Here is a 15,568-nt window from a genome sequence, read left to right as displayed (position 1 = left end):
GTGAGATACTCCTACCCCTCCCATTTCATTTTGAATGCCTGATTTTTACCTCTGCTGCAGCGAGATTTGGATGCAGATGAAGCCCTTTAATTGGTTTGCAGATAAATGTGTACGCTAGATAAATATTATCAGGCTAGGTTTCAGGGCCTTTGGTTCTGTCTGCAGTTCTCAAAGCTGTGTAGCATTATACTGCAATCTTTATACCCTAATAGCCTGCAGATGTCTGTGGGATATGCGTAGCCCTGGTTTGCCACCCTAACAGGGACCCCCCGCAAAAACCTAGCCACATTCTCTTGTGTAAATGTAATTTGAGGAGTTCAGCTGCTTTCAGTTGCTTTAGTGTTATCAGGTCCAAGAGTGGGAAAGTTTTCTTCATTGCTTTTTTAAGAGAAGAAGTTTTTAGAGTGCTTTCCTTTCCTTTAAGCTTTAGATATTTGTTGTTTTCTATTAATTTCCCAGCTGACAGTTGGTCAGTATTACCACCCATTGCATTTCTTTTTCTAATCCATTAAGAGCATGTCCACCTAGGAGCTTTGCATCCAACCAGATTGATGCTTTAGCACTAAACTGAATGTGCAGGACAATAATTGCACCCCCTTCTCCAAAATGGAGGTATCGTGTTCAGTATTTTACAACATTTTTCTGCAGGGTCTGTGCTAAGGGCTCTATGAACCCATCCATCTGTTAAATGGGCCAGCAGAGGGTCAGTTGACAACTGCCTTATGGGTATTGGACCAATAGTGCTGTTGGGGATTGGAGACCTTGCTCTGAGTTGAAATCTTATTAAGAGATCTCACAAATCACACACTCAAAGCAGGAATCAATATTACTCTGTTGAAACTGACTGAAAGAGTCACTAGTAGAATCACACATTATACTTTTGGGGGCAGATAGTGGTGAATTCTCACACAGGTGGTTCAGAAGAATGAACAATGTGCTAAGGAGCATGTAGATAGAGCCTCTTTTTCTTGCAAATAACCCAGTGCCATTGCTTGCATGTTGCCTCAAACAGAATAGCCCTGAACAGAGGAGGTGTAATGTCGGTGAATTAGATCCAGTGTGTGACAATTCAGAAGAGCTGGAAAACCTTGCATGCCCCTTTTTATTTTATTTCCCTCTGTTAACAGTGAGACCTGAATGGACGTGTGGTTCCCAGCTCATGCATTCCAATTCCATGAAAACTATTGAGATTTGCCATTGAATCCAACGGATTGTAAGCAACTTCGGTGCTATGATTTTCCTGGTTCCATTGATTCCAGTTCTGTGTTGTCTATTGCAGAGGATACCTGGGAGGAGAGTAAGCCCAATGTTACAGATGTTTGGCCAGTCCATTTCTGGAGGAGTTGACATGGATGGAAATGGCTATCCAGGTAGGTTTGTAATACTGGTAAAGAAGAAGAATACAAACAAACAAACAGATGAAATGGAATGGAAGAATGGATAATACGAATGAAAAGATCGTAGAAATAGAAAAAAATGAAGGGGAGAATGTACATATCACTGACTAAGCCTAACTTACCTCACAGGATTGTTGTGATATATACCATCTTGAGTAGCTTGGAGGAAAGTTGGGAAATAAAAGGAAAAAGGAAGGCAGGCAGGAAGGAAGGACCAATTTTGTGTATACACCCAATTCCCTTTTGTTTTCTTCTTTTTTAAAAAAATGTCCACATGTTTCAGAGTATTTATTTATTTATTTGTAGTTGGACTGAATTATTTCCTTTGGAACAGATCTGAGCAGCAGCAGTAAATAATCCTTTCCCCCTGATCACACAACTTTTTAGGAAGAGGACTATAGATCTCAACTAATGTGAAATTAAAAAGACCAACGACGATGGTACCTTCACAAACCATGAAATTGGTCTCAGGTTAGCCAAAGGGCAACTGCCAATGACCAGTTTTGGGGGAAAGCAGTAGATAACTGCAAGTTGATAATTGGATGGTGGTCAGGCAACTCGGCTTGCTGTGGTGAATCTGGGTACCTTGATTATGTCTGTTTCTTTTGGACGTGTGGACCAAGCTGAGATGCCATGTTATGCAAGATATTAATGGAAGAATATATTAACTGAGAATATTACATTGCAAGAGGGGAGAGATTTGTTTTTAACAACTATAGTATGTTTTGGATGTGGATGCTGGGCACCTGTGCAAATTTCTCTAAATGTTTTCTCTTATTTTCAGATGTGACGATAGGAGCCTTTATGTCAAACAATGTGATTCTTCTAAGGTGAGGTCAATTTACCACTTTCCCTTTAATAAGGTTAATCTCTGTGCATCTTGCAGTTTCTTGCTGTTCCTCTTCCAAGTTATTTTGGGAAGAAATTGCCACTGAGTCTTGCATGTGCAACCATTTTTACTTTCTGGACATTGGCTATAAAGAGTATTTATACCAGTTAGCAAAACAGCCAAGCACTAATAGCAGCAACTGCAGGTTAATATTTCTACAGTATGCTCAAGTGTTTGTACGCCAACAACACTGTATGCACAGCAGCTACAAATGGTGTTAAACTGTTATTTTCATGATCACGCCAGTTGAAGCAGCGCTGTACTGTTGAGCATTGGATCATATATGCTACATTGCTACATTTCATACACGGTCATAGCTCCCCTTGTTTACACCTCTGGCTGACAGAGAAACAGTACAGCTAATGCTCTTTCATTGATTTGTTTAAGCTCTCGGAGCACCATAGTATTGATTTATTTGAGCTCCTAAAGAGCATCGTAGAATTGAATGAACAATAGTCAGAATTGTAGGTGTTGTTCACTTAGATGCAGCAAAGTCAGCAGTTGTCAATAAATAGTGGCAAAGTGTTGAAGGAGCATAGCAGGTTCTTCTTTTTGTGATCACTCGTAGCCGAGTAAGATTGTCTTCCATAAACACGGTTTTAACAATGAGTCCGTAAGTGACTGTGGAGGCCAATTCTGGATCCACACGTCCTTCCATAGTGGGGACATTGGTTTCTGGGAGGGAGTTGATGACGGTGGATTTGCCAAGCGTGCCTTCCTCTTAGCATGTTTCTCTCTTGCGCCCTGAGTTCGAGTGTCTTCAAAGCCCATGACACCTTTGGTAAAGGCTGTTCTCCAACTGGAGCGCTCGCAGGCCAGTGTTTCCCAATTGTTGGTGTTTATACTACATTTTTTTTAGATTTGCCTTGAGACAGAGCAACAGGAGATGCATGTGCAACTGTTTGGGCAATCGTATGATATTGTTTAGTTAAATTGCTAGTTTGTGACTGCAAAATTAGGGAAGATAGCAATGGTGTTTTGTTTTGTGACTGTGATCTGCTGAAAAGGCTTGAGAGAGAGAGGTGGTGTGTAGATGATCTGATTAGAGGAAACAGCTGGAGTAACATGCCCATGAAATGAACAAAGAAGTCTGATAATAAATGGTGGAAAAATGAGAAGCTCTGGGTTTTTCTTTTGCTGTTTTATAGGGCCGCTCATTAGTGTATCAGCACCAATCAGAAGGCAACTTAGAACAAACACAATTATGGGCATCCTTCGTTCAATTAGGCACCCCTTTGTACTTGTTTTACGGTTTCCCATTTTTTGGATACCTTTCTATTGCAAACAGATGTCATGTTTTTGGAGGCACGTAGAAATGGTTTCTGCTATATAGCTGCGCCATGAACAATATTTCAAGGCAGTTTCCCATTTCCTCTCCTTGCCGAGCCACAATAGCTAAAATTGAACCTCACATTCAGAGGTACGATACCTCTGTTTCAGCAGATGCTGGAGAAAAGAAACAAGGAGTGGCTGTCTCTACCATGCTCTTCTTGTGTGCTTCCCACGAGAAGCATCACTGGCTAACAACTGTGTTTTCCAAAGTGCTGGAAAAGGGCCTTCTACACCTGAATTGTTGCTCTGCTCCACCACATTCCTCCTCCAGCTAATTCCTTTCATGGCCATGGAGGTAGCTAAGAGTTGTTTCTCTCTTTCCCTCTCCCTCTCCTCCTCCTCATCTCTCTCTCTTTGGTATTATAGGGCATGGAGAGTGCTAGTATATTTTTCCAGTTGTGTGTTTCATTGTGTTGTGAGACAGCCCTGTCTTTCTCTCTCCATGCCTTCTTGAGCAGAACCTATGAAGCTGCCTTGTACAAGCAATTGGACCTTTGGTCTGTCTAGCCCAAGCACTAGCAGCTCTTGAGTGGCAGTGGCTCTCCAGTCGGGTCTCCAGCATCACCTGCTACCCGATTCTGCTTCAGCACTGCTCTTCTTTACCTGCCAGTACATGTAGCTAACGCAGATGATGAAGATGGTTCCAACAAGGGCAACTAGTCTGCACAATTGGCTTCCTGTGTTGTGCTTGGGAGAGTACATTATGGGAAAAGACACTTGCATTTCCTGGATATTTCCCATATACAGTGGTACCTTGGTTTACTAACTTAATCCGTTCCAGAAGTCCATTCTTAAACCAAAGTGTTCTTAAACCAAAGCGTGCTTTCCCATAGCAGCAGGGGACTCAATTTACAAATGGAACACACTCAACATGTTCTGCTTCCAAGGCAAAGTTCACAAACCAAAACACCTACTTCTGGGTTTGCAGCGTTCTTAATCCAAATTGTTCATAAACTAAGCTGTTCTTAAACCAAGGTACCACTGTACCAAGTTTGTGTTGCAACATTCGGGCAGGGGAACATAAGCATTGCCACCTTGATGCGCCATGATGAGTTCATAAAATGCAAGCAACGTGGATCTCCATGTACTGCTGCTCTAAGGAAAAAACAGAAGTAACAAAAACCTTAATTTTATAGGCATCTATGCTGCTGTATCCATTTCTCGGTGTCTTACTGCATTTCTGTGAAGGGCAGATCTGGTAGGCTTTGCAGGTTCCCGCATCAACCAGAATCCACCCACCACAACAGCCTCTGTTTATTTCTTTAGAGATCTGTGCATTACAAGCGACACATGTGGTGTGGCTGATGAGTTGCAGCTACCGGCTGTCAGGGAGTGTGCTGCATTTGCTGTTTGGATTAAGATTAGGGTAAAGTCGCAAGTCGGCCTCTGCCTCCTCCCCAGCCCACACTCCCCCCACAAAAAGTTCTGCAAAGTTTCTTTGCCAAAAGCAGCACACATTCTGCCAAGTGATATTAAAAGCTTTTGGTGAAGCTGCTTTGATTTGGGGGGATTGATGGGGACTCTCAAAGGGTGCACATACTCATTTATACCCAGGCAGCAGATGGATGGTACAATTATTATTATTTTTATTATTCCAGATTGATGTGAGCAACTATCACCCTGGTAAACCATGGGCAGTTTATTGTGATTAGTATATGGGTCAATAGGGACGTGGGTGGCACTGTGGGTTAAACCACAGAGCCTAGGGCTTGCCGATCAGTAGGTTGGCGGTTTGAATCCCGGCGACATGGTGAGCTCCTGTTGCTCGGTCCCTGCTCCTGCCAACCTAGCAGTTTGAAAGCACGAAGTGCAAGTAGATAAATAGGTACCGCTCTGGCGGGAAAGTAAACAGCGTTTCCGTGTGCTGCTCTGGTTCGCCAGAAGCGGCTTAGTCATGCTGGCCACATGACCCTGAAGCTGTACGCCAGCTCCCTCAGCCACTAAAGTGAGATGAGCGCCACAACCCCAGAGTCAGTCATGGCTGGACCTAACGGTCAGGGGTCCCTTTACCTTTACCTTTATATGGGTCAATAAGCAGCCTAAGAAAAATAATTGTTCCATTCCCTGTCTGCAGACAAAAGGGCACGTCACAGAACCACACTGCATATGGTCTGGGGAGGGTTTTAGAGAATTCAATAAGTTGCTCTAAATTGTGCACTTTATCATTATTGCACAGCGATAAGTTATGGATGCATGCCTTCTGAGGTTCTGGTGTTGTGGTATTACACTGGCTAGATGAAACGAACACTGGCTTGAGAGAACTAGCCCCTCTCATAATGTTGTACAGTGGTGCCCCGCAAGACGAAAGAGTTTTCCGTTTTGGAGGTGCTTCGCAAAACGAATTTCCTATGGGCTTGCTTCGCAAGACGACAATGTCTTGCGAGTTCCTGCTGCTTTTTCCCCCTTCCCCCTTTTTCTAAGCCGCTAAGCCGCTTATCAGCTGATCCGATAAGCCGCTAAAAGCCGCTAATAGCGCTAATCCGCGAATCCTTCAATGGGCTTGCTTCGCAAGACGAAAAAACCGCTAGACGAAGAGAATCACAGAACGGATTCTTTTCGTCTTGCGAGGCACCACTGTAGCAGGTGTCAAGCTGCTGACCAGTTACAATAATGGTTAACATGTGTCCAGCCAGGCAATAAGAAAGCCACAAGTGGAATCTGCAACAAAATGCTGCAGTGTATTCTTCCTCCTAAAAGGTGACTGATGCCCATTTGGACTGGTAGGGCAGGAGACCCAACAGTTGGTGGAGCCAGAGGCAATGACAGGCCGAGCCTTCTCTGACTTATTTTAAGTAAGATGGCAGGCAGGCACGATCTGACTGAAGGCAGACAGGTTGGCCTTAATGCATGGGTCCGCAAACTAAGGCCTGCGGCAGGATCAGGCCCAATCGCCTTCTGGATCCAGCCCACGGACCGTCTGGGAACTGCCGCGTGGATCGCCGGCACACACATTCTTTCCCTCTCCTTCCCTCTCCCTCACATGGCAGCACCGCCTCCTCCCTCCCTCCTCCTGGCTTCTCCCTGCCCTGCCTAGAGGAGGAAGAGGACTGGGCTTTGTTGGTGCCAGCAGCAGCAGCAGCGCTCGAGCGGCCGCCATTTAAAGCAGCCCCTCTCTAGAGCCCTTTAGTGCACTGCTCATCGTCCCTCTGCCGCTGCTGCCGCCAGCCCCTGCCGCTCGCAAGACACAGGTAAGCAGCCGATGGGGGCTCGTGGTGCTCTTGCATCATCCCCCCCAAATATAGTCCGGCCCCCCACAATGTCTGAGGGACAGTGGACTGAAAAAGTTTGCTGACCCCCTGACTTAATGGATCTGCCTCCCCTGTTCAGGGTCCTGCCCGCCATTTCCAAGGAGGAGAGATAACTGGCCGCCTTTTCCAGCTGGCACTCATCATTCCGTAGTTACTGAGGATGCAACGGACAGTTTTTCACCCTCTTAGGCATTTTTTAAAATACCAAACTGCCCTTTGGGAAACCTCAAGGTTCCCACAAATATGCTAATCCCTTCCCCTTGCTTCATCGCGGCCACATTTTGGTTTTGATTCTGTGTTTACTATCCGAGGAACCAGTATCATGGCTCTTGGTTAAGAATAAGATTCTTCTGCAGGAACTTCAGGCTCGGAACAATAACCTTGTGAAAATTGATAATTTTCTTTTCTAGAAATCTTTAAAGGCAAGGACGGTATCTGAAGGCAACACTGTTTAGGGAAGTTTGTAATGTTTGATGTTTTATCGTGTTTTTAATATTCTGTTGGGAGCCACCCAGAGTGGCTGGGGAAAGTCAGCCAGATGGGCGGGGTATGTATAAATAAATAAATAAATAAATAAATAATAAAAATATTAAAGTATGGGACAACTGCTGCAGGAACTAATGTAATGCAGACCACTTCTGTACTTGGGTGCAATAGTCCACTGTATTTCCCAGAAATGATTTTAGAGCAAATATAGGAAACTTTTGGCCCTTCAGATGGTACTGGACTACAATTCCCATCAGCAGCAGCAAGCATGGCCAATGGCTAGGGATGATGGCAGTTGCAGTCCAGCAGTTTCTGGAAGGTCGGATGTTTCCCATACTTGGCTGCAACTTTCTGCAAATTTCACAGATGGCTTTATTGGCATGCAGCAGATATGCTTGGATGGTATTTGTTTATATATAAATTTTGCACCCTGCCCTTCATTGTAGGGTGTTGTCACAGTCTAATAAAGCGATTTAAATACATTGTTTGTAAAATCAATCAGCAAAACATTAGAACAATTTGGTGTGATAGCATAGAAAACAAAACAAAACAATTTCTGCCATTTTTTATCCCTGGTCACTGGACTGAGGATGTTTTAGGGAAACATGAAGCTGTCGCGCAGCCTCTGAATCTGGGCAGTTCTTAATGCATGAATAGGCTCTTTGATCCCATAACCAATCCCCAGCGTCATGTGGCACAGAAAACCAGTGCAAGGCCATAAAAGCCATATGATTGAACTCTTTTTCAACTTGAAACAGCCCTAGCAACAAGTCAGGCCTGTCTTGCAGAAATGCAAAGCTTTTGGTCATAATTTGCAAGAGGGTAGCCAGGAGACAATCATACTTTGGTTCTCAAAGGAAGCCTGTAAGTCTACGTTCATGATGCTAGGAATTAGCCACGCATGTCTCTGTTGACAACCATGGGTGCATAATATGCTTGTGGCATCTTACAACTCAGTGGGAGATCAGCTAGGTTGATTCCCCCCCCCTTGCAGGTTCTTTCCCCCTTTCAGGAGGAAGGGGGGTTCTTCTGGGGGCAGGACCCTGGGATTACGAAGGCAGAGCTACAGCCATTTCCTGAAGTGGCAGAACCTCTCCCCAAATCCCAAGTCAACTTCCTGGCCTCCAACAGGAAGGCAAGACTCCCTTGGTGCTCTGTGAAAGAGCTGGGGGGTGGAATGAGGAGCTGGAGAGGGAAGGAAGGAACCAAAAAGGCTTTAAGCCCCATCAGGAAAAAACAGCTGCCTGGTCTTCCCTCCTTCCCTTGCTGAGGCACTGTGTCATCTTGGGCTATTTTTTTAATGGCTCTCTCAGATGTTAAAGACATCTCCTGGGGGGAGAGCAGCAGTGAGCCTCACTGAACCCATTCCTTTTCACCATACCGTAGAAGAACCTGTTATGTACTGAGTTGAATAGGATCCATAAGGCAGCAGTCTGATTGGTCCTAGAACAATAGGATTCGGAATGCAGCAGTCTGATTGGTCCTAGAACAATAGGATTCAGAATGCAGCAGTCTGATTGGTCCACAGGAGCCACTGCAATGCGCTTTACTTGGGGCTACCTTTGAAGGTGACTCGGAAACTACAGCTAATCCAGAATGCGGCAGATAGACTGGTGACTGGGGGCGGCCGCCGAGACCACATAACACCGGTCTTGAAAGACCTACATTGGCTCCCAGTACGTTTCCGAGCACAATTCAAAGTGCTGGTGTTGACCTTTAAAGCCCTAAACGGCCTTGGCCCAGTATACCTGAAGGAGCGTCTCCATCCCCATCGTTCTGCCCAGACGCTGAGGTCCAGCGCCGAGGGCCTTCTGGCGGTTCCCTCATTGCGAGAAGCAAAGCTACAGGGAACCAGGCAGAGGGCCTTTTCGGTAGTGGCGCCCTCCCTGTGGAACGCCCTCCCATCCGATGTCAAAGACATAAACAACTACCTGACATTCAGAAGACATCTTAAGGCAGCCCTGTTCAGGGAAGTTTTTAATGTATGATATTTTAGTGTTTTTTGGTTTATATGGAAGCCGCCCAGAGTGGCTGGGGAAACCCAGTCAGATGGGCGGGGTACAACTAATAAATTATTATTATTATTATTATTACTCAATCCAGCTCCAGGTGGAAGTGAATCCGCAACCTGATTGGCCTACAGGTGAATCCCGGAATTAGCCAATCACGTGGGGCCCATTGTGTAAATAATGTATATAAAGCAGACATTCTGGGGGAACTTCCATTCCTCCTCACCACTATGAGCTGAATAAAGAGCATGGAATCCACACTCAACTCTGAGTATATTTCAAACCTCTCCCTTCAGTTTACACAACTTGGGCAAAGGATTCTCTGAACAGGGATGGGAAACCTTAGTAAGTCCAAGGGATGCATTTCTGTTCTGAGGGCCACAGGCCAGTGCTAGGCAAAGGCCAGAGGCAAAAGTGAGCAGGAAAATGGTAGGCTAGTTTCTGTGCACTCTCTTATGCCCCTCTCTGTCCATCTAGGCAAGTAAGAGCCATTGCCAGAGTTCCACAGAAGCCCATTCTAGGAGTGTGGGAAGCATGTTACCGTATTTTGCGCCCCATAGGACGCTCTGGCCCATAGGATGCACCTAGTTTTTTGGGGGGGAAATAAAGAAAAAAAATTATTCCCCCCCCCCAGGTGCGGGGCTGGAAGAACCAGGTCGGGGAACAGTGGGAAGGCACGCTCTGCCTCCCGGCTGTCCCCCGAGCTTGTGGGGCTGGCGATGGGGAGAAGTGCGCTGATCCCAGGACTGCAGGCAGCTCTGCGCCACCATCCGGAGCGGGGCAGGACTTAGCACCCCACTCCCGATGGCCGCGCAGAGCTGCACTGGTCCCAGGACTGCAGGCAGCTCTGCGCGGCCACCGGGAGCGGGGTGGAGCTTCGCCCCCGGCTCCCGGTGGCCGTGCAGAGCTGCGCTAATCCCGGGACTGTAGGCAGCTCTGTGCAACCCTCGGAGCCGGTCTCCCGAGGGTTGCGCAGAGCTTCCTGAAGCCTGCATTCGCCCCATAGGATGCACACACATTTCCCCTTCATTTCTGGAGGGGAAAAAGTGCGTCCTATAGGGCGAAAAATACGGTACTTCTGGGTTTCACTGCTCACACATGCGCATACAGTCAAAATGACGTCATGCGCATGCGTGGAAGCGGCAGAACACAACCCGAGCATGCGCAGATGCACTGTCGTGTCTTACATTCTGTTTAGGATGTGAATGGGGCTCCGGAATGGATGCCGTTCACATCCTGAGGTACCACTATACTGGCCTGGGGAAAAGAGGTGTGACTGTGACTTGAGGAGGGTCGCAGGAGCCAGACAGAGAGTCCCCCCCCCACATTTGGACGCTACATCTGAGGCTCCTCACCCCTGCTATCAAAGATACTATTTTGAAATATTTTTTTGAAATACTTTATTGGGTGTAGTCTTCGACACCTCCCTTTCCTTGGAGGCGCAGATTGCAGCTATAACAAAGGCGGCATTTTTTCATCTCCGCCAAGCTAAGCAGTTGGCTCCTTACCTCTTTCACCCTGACCTAACCACTGTGATCCACGTGACGGTCACCTCCAGACTGGATTATTGTAACTCGCTCTACGTGGGGCTGCCCTTGAGACTGACCCAGAAACTCCAGCAGGGGCAGAATGCAGTGGCGAGACTCCTTACGGGGTCCTCGCTGTGAGATTACATTCACCCGGTGCTATACCAGCTGCACTGGCTCCCGGTGGAGTACAGGATCAGGTTTAAAGTGCTGGTTTTAACCTTTAAAGCCCTATACGGCCTAGGACCCTCGTACCTATGGGTCCGCCTCTCCTGGTATGTCCCACGGAGGACCTTATGGTCTTCAAACAAAAACATCTTGGAGGTCCCAGGCCACAGAGAGGTTAGGCTGGCCTCAACTAGAGCCAGGGCTTTTTCGGCTGTGGCTCCGATCTGGTGGAACGCTCTGTCACAAGAGAGTAGGGCCCTGCGGGACTTGACATCTTTCCGCAGGGCCTGCAAGACAGAGCTGTTCCACCAGGCCTTTGGCCAGGGCACAGCCTGACCCCCTCCTTTGGCAAACCTCACAGAACTCTAGCTCAATGGTTGCCATTAATCTGATTTGAACTGATTTTATAATGAACTGATTTTAGAATGTTGTATCATTTTACTGTTGTTAGCTGCTCTGAGCCAGGCTTCGGCGGGGGAGGGCGGGATATCTATCACCACCACTCTCCATGCTGCTCTGTCCCATCTGGAGCGGCCGGGGAATTATGTGAGGCTGCTGTTTGTGGATTTTAGCTCTGCTTTTAACACTATCCTCCCCCATAGACTGGTGTCCAAGCTAGAGACGATTGGACTCCCCAACTCCACCTGTCTCTGGGTTTTGGATTTTTTGTCAGAACGTTCTCAGAGGGTTAGAGTAGGGTCACATGTGTCCACAGCCCTTAGCCTTAACACCGGCTCACCACAGGGTTGCGTGTTGAGTCCCCTGCTCTATGCTCTCTATACGTATGACTGTACAGCTATCTACTCCAGCAACAAAATCATCAAGTTTGCTGATGATACTACGGTGGTGGGGCTCATTTCAGGAGGGGATGAGTCCGCCTATCGGGACGAGGTGGAGCGGCTCTGTGTTTGGTGTGGAGAGAACAATCTGGCTCTCAATACGGCTAAGACCAAGGAATTGGTGGTGGATTACAGGGAAAAAAAGGCGGACATTCAGCCCTTGTATATCAACGGGGAACGGGTGGAGAGGGTGGCGGAATTCAGGTTTTTGGGAGTGACTATGGATCAGGGCATGACTTGGAGCGCAAATACCACTGCTCTGGTGAAGAAGGCCCAGCAGAGAATTTATTTCCTCAGACTTTTAAAAAAGAACAATCTGAGTGAGAGACTGCTGGTGTCCTTCTACCGAGGCTCCATAGAGAGCATACTTACATACTGTATTTGTGCTTGGTTCTCCAGTTGTACAGCTAGGGAGAGGAAGGTGCTCCAGAAGGTCATAACCACAGCCCAAAGGATTATTGGTCACCCTCTCCCACCTTTGGAAGAACTGTACGGTTCCCGTTGCCTTAGGAAAGCAAACAACATCCTGCAGGATCCATCTCACCCGGGATACAGTCTGTTTGCACTACTGCCTTCTGGCAGGAGGTATAGAAACATCAAGTCTAGGACAAATAGACTGAAAAACAGTTTCTATCCAAGAGCTGTGGCCTTTTTGAATGCTGTAACTCGATAGTGAGACCTGGGAGTTTGATGGGTGTGGGTGTGGGTGTGGTTGGAAGGTGGTTTGTTTGGTTGTTGCTGTTGTTTTTGCTTTTGTTGTTTTTAAGGGTTGGCATCCAATTTCGTTGCACTTGTGCAATGTTGCACTAGTGTAATGACAATAAAGAATCTATCTATCTATCTATCTATCTATATAAATAAATTATTGTTGTTGTTATTATTATTATTATTATTATTATTATTATTATTATTATTATTACTGTCACTTGTACAACTTGTATACAGTGAGATTACACGAGCACCCCCCACAGCCATCATAGTCTTAATTCCCCTCGTTTACTGACGCACACCCATCAAACCCAAAAGTCAGTTGACCTGTTGTTATCTTTTCATTCAGCAGCCTAACTGCCCACGGATGGAAGCTGTTCTTTACCCTGTTGGTGCGACTAATCATGCTTCTATACCTTCTGCCTGAGGGCAGGAGATCAAGAAAGTGCCGGCCAGGGTGTGAATCATTCCTGAGAATTTTCCTCACTCTCCTGAGGCAACGTTCTTCCGCTATTTCATCCAGCAGATTCACGGGACAGCCCATAATAACTTGTGCTGTATTCACCACCCTCTGTAGGCACTTCCTATCAGATGATGTCAAACCAACGTACCACACCGTGATGCAGTATGAAAGGACACTTTCTATTGTTGACCGGTAGAAGGAGATCATCAAATGTTGATTGACATCTTTCTTCTGCAATACTCTGAGGAGATGGAGTCTCTGAATACTACTACTTTCTGAACGAGCCATTATAAATTAACCAATGCTTTCATGTCAACTCGCTTTGCGTCAAGCTTTGAAATTTTCAAGGGCGCAAGTTCACACATTCACCTACAAGTTGTCAAGCGATGAGAGAAATTGACATACATGCATTGCGTCTACAAGTATTTTGAGGGGCTTTGAAAAAATAAGCAGAAGAACATAAATAGAAGCCTGCTGGAACAGAACCGAAACCCGTCTAGTCTGGTATCCTGTTCCCTTCCTACCCAACCACATGCCCATGCCTGCAAACGGGGCCTAAGTGCAGCAGTGCTCTGCCTGCTTGTGTGTCCCAGTCGCTAGTATTCGGATGAATACAGAATTGCTTTTTTGGCAATTCTGTCCTAACCTGGAATGGGGTGGGGGTGGGAATTACTGGATGTGTGTTCTTCAGGAAATGACTGTGTCCTGTTGTGGATGGCTAGGCCTCCTGGGTGTTGAGTGAAGTTATCAGCAGATTGGCTGGAACCACGAGGAAGGAAAGGTGGTGGCAGCAGGTGGTGGCAGTCAGTCACAGAGACTCAGGAGCAGGTGCTGGTTTTATTGGCAGCAGGGATCAGGCAGAGTCTGGGTCAAAGTTAGGTTAGGCAGATATTCTCCATTCCATTTGGTGAACCTTACACAGATCTTACACCACACACATATTACGTGTGTGTGTGTACACATGTATGTGTGTGTTTACACACGCGCGCGCGCACACACACACACAGACACAGTTTCTATTCATTCCATTTATTTCCTCCCCTTTTTTCTGGCAATATACATATTTCAGTCAGCATTAAACTGCTCAGCTTGGCTCTGTTTAAAAGAAAGAGATCTTGATTTCAGCTTACACACACAATCATTTTCTAAAAGTAATCTTGTGAGATTCTAAGGATGGTAAAGGACTTTTTTTTTAAACACACACACACAGTTAAATTGTATGTGTGCACTGCCGTAAGAGCAATCTTTGCAAGTTTCAGAAATGCAGCTCAGAAAGATGGCACAAAGCATATGCACTGGTGCTGCTCCTCAACAAGTACTAAGCAAATGCCGAATTGCCACATTATGTTTGAAATGTCTAAAGAGTTTTTTACCCAGTTAAAATTTGTTTGTTTGTTTGTTAAAATCTGGGTATGGCAGAACCACGGACAGCTCCAAGTCAGCAAAACAAGTTGCTCTGAAGAGCTCAGTTGATGCTGTTATATTTTGATACCCACCTTGATTGTTGTTATTTAGTCCTTTTGCGAAGGCATGGCTATTTCTTGACAGCTGTTCATACCATCTTGATGTACAAAAAAGTGTAAGGTTTTGGGGCAGCTGGTTTGATGGTTTCTCACAAGGCTCAAGATGCCTACTGGGATATCTGAGCTACTGGTTATTTTATTTATTTACCTTATTTATGTCCTGTTTTTCATCCTCACAGCAGGCCACCAAGAGGGCTGACAATTAGAAAATATTAGTAAACATAATGTGATTTTTTCAAATGGCAGTGGTGACTGCTAAATGCTCTGGAGGGACAATGGTGTCAAATGATGTCAAACTCATCCCTGGATAATTACAGGGTCTGGGTACTAATGGGGCTATCATTTTCCCCGAGGACTGTTTCCCATAAACAAATTAGGTCTTCATTGAATTTTGTGGACTTCCAGATCTAGTTGTTGCTTGGCAGGAATCAAATTAACCAAGGCTGTTCATATGAATATTGTGTATCTTGAAATACAATTGTTAACAATTCTGTGTATTTTGAAAACTGGACTGCTCTAATTTTGTATCATACTTTTGAAGACTTGATTCCAGCTTTGCCTATGAGGTTCGGGGGTTTCAATTCTTATGGGGCAATCTCCTTTTTTGTGTTTTGTTGACTACTTCCTCTGGTTTGGTGGCTGTGACTGATGGCTCTACAAGGCCACTTCTAAGAATGCAATCCTAAAACATAGTACGAAGGAGCACGACCTGCTCTTTTCTCTGACTTTGCAAAAGCTTGAGCAGTTGAGGAAGGAGAACACCAAACAAGTTAGTATTTAGAGTACAGAAACTAGAAATCTAGAAAACAGAACTTTGCAGGGACTATTCTGCATGGGAGGCTGTGTGAAGAGGCTCATACATGGTTGCAGATATTTAATCATACCGGCACAATAGACTTCTTCCAAACAGTCTTATAAGGTCAAGTTTGCTGCAACCGCATGTGGAGACACTCCACACTGATAGTTCTTCATACAGAACA

At 45.8% G+C, this 15,568-nt stretch overlaps 1 protein-coding gene across 1 annotated transcript in view; it reads left to right on the top strand.

The window, feature by feature from the left end:
- The window catches only part of ITGA9 (integrin subunit alpha 9), a 241,243-nt gene that overhangs the window by 63,764 nt on the left and 161,911 nt on the right, over positions 1-15,568 (top strand). Inside the window, exons 12-13 of the mRNA XM_082192761.1 lie at positions 1,280-1,370; positions 2,182-2,227. Of these exons, the coding sequence (XP_082048887.1) occupies positions 1,280-1,370; positions 2,182-2,227 (137 nt within the window). The remainder of the gene's footprint in view (positions 1-1,279; positions 1,371-2,181; positions 2,228-15,568) is intronic.

Source organism: Podarcis vaucheri (assembly GCF_965113315.1).
Source record: "Podarcis vaucheri genome assembly, chromosome: 12".
NCBI classification, from domain to species: Eukaryota; Metazoa; Chordata; class Lepidosauria; order Squamata; family Lacertidae; genus Podarcis; species Podarcis vaucheri.
The sequence above is the reverse complement of the archived record's forward strand: the minus strand, read 5'-3'. Positions and strand labels throughout refer to the sequence as shown.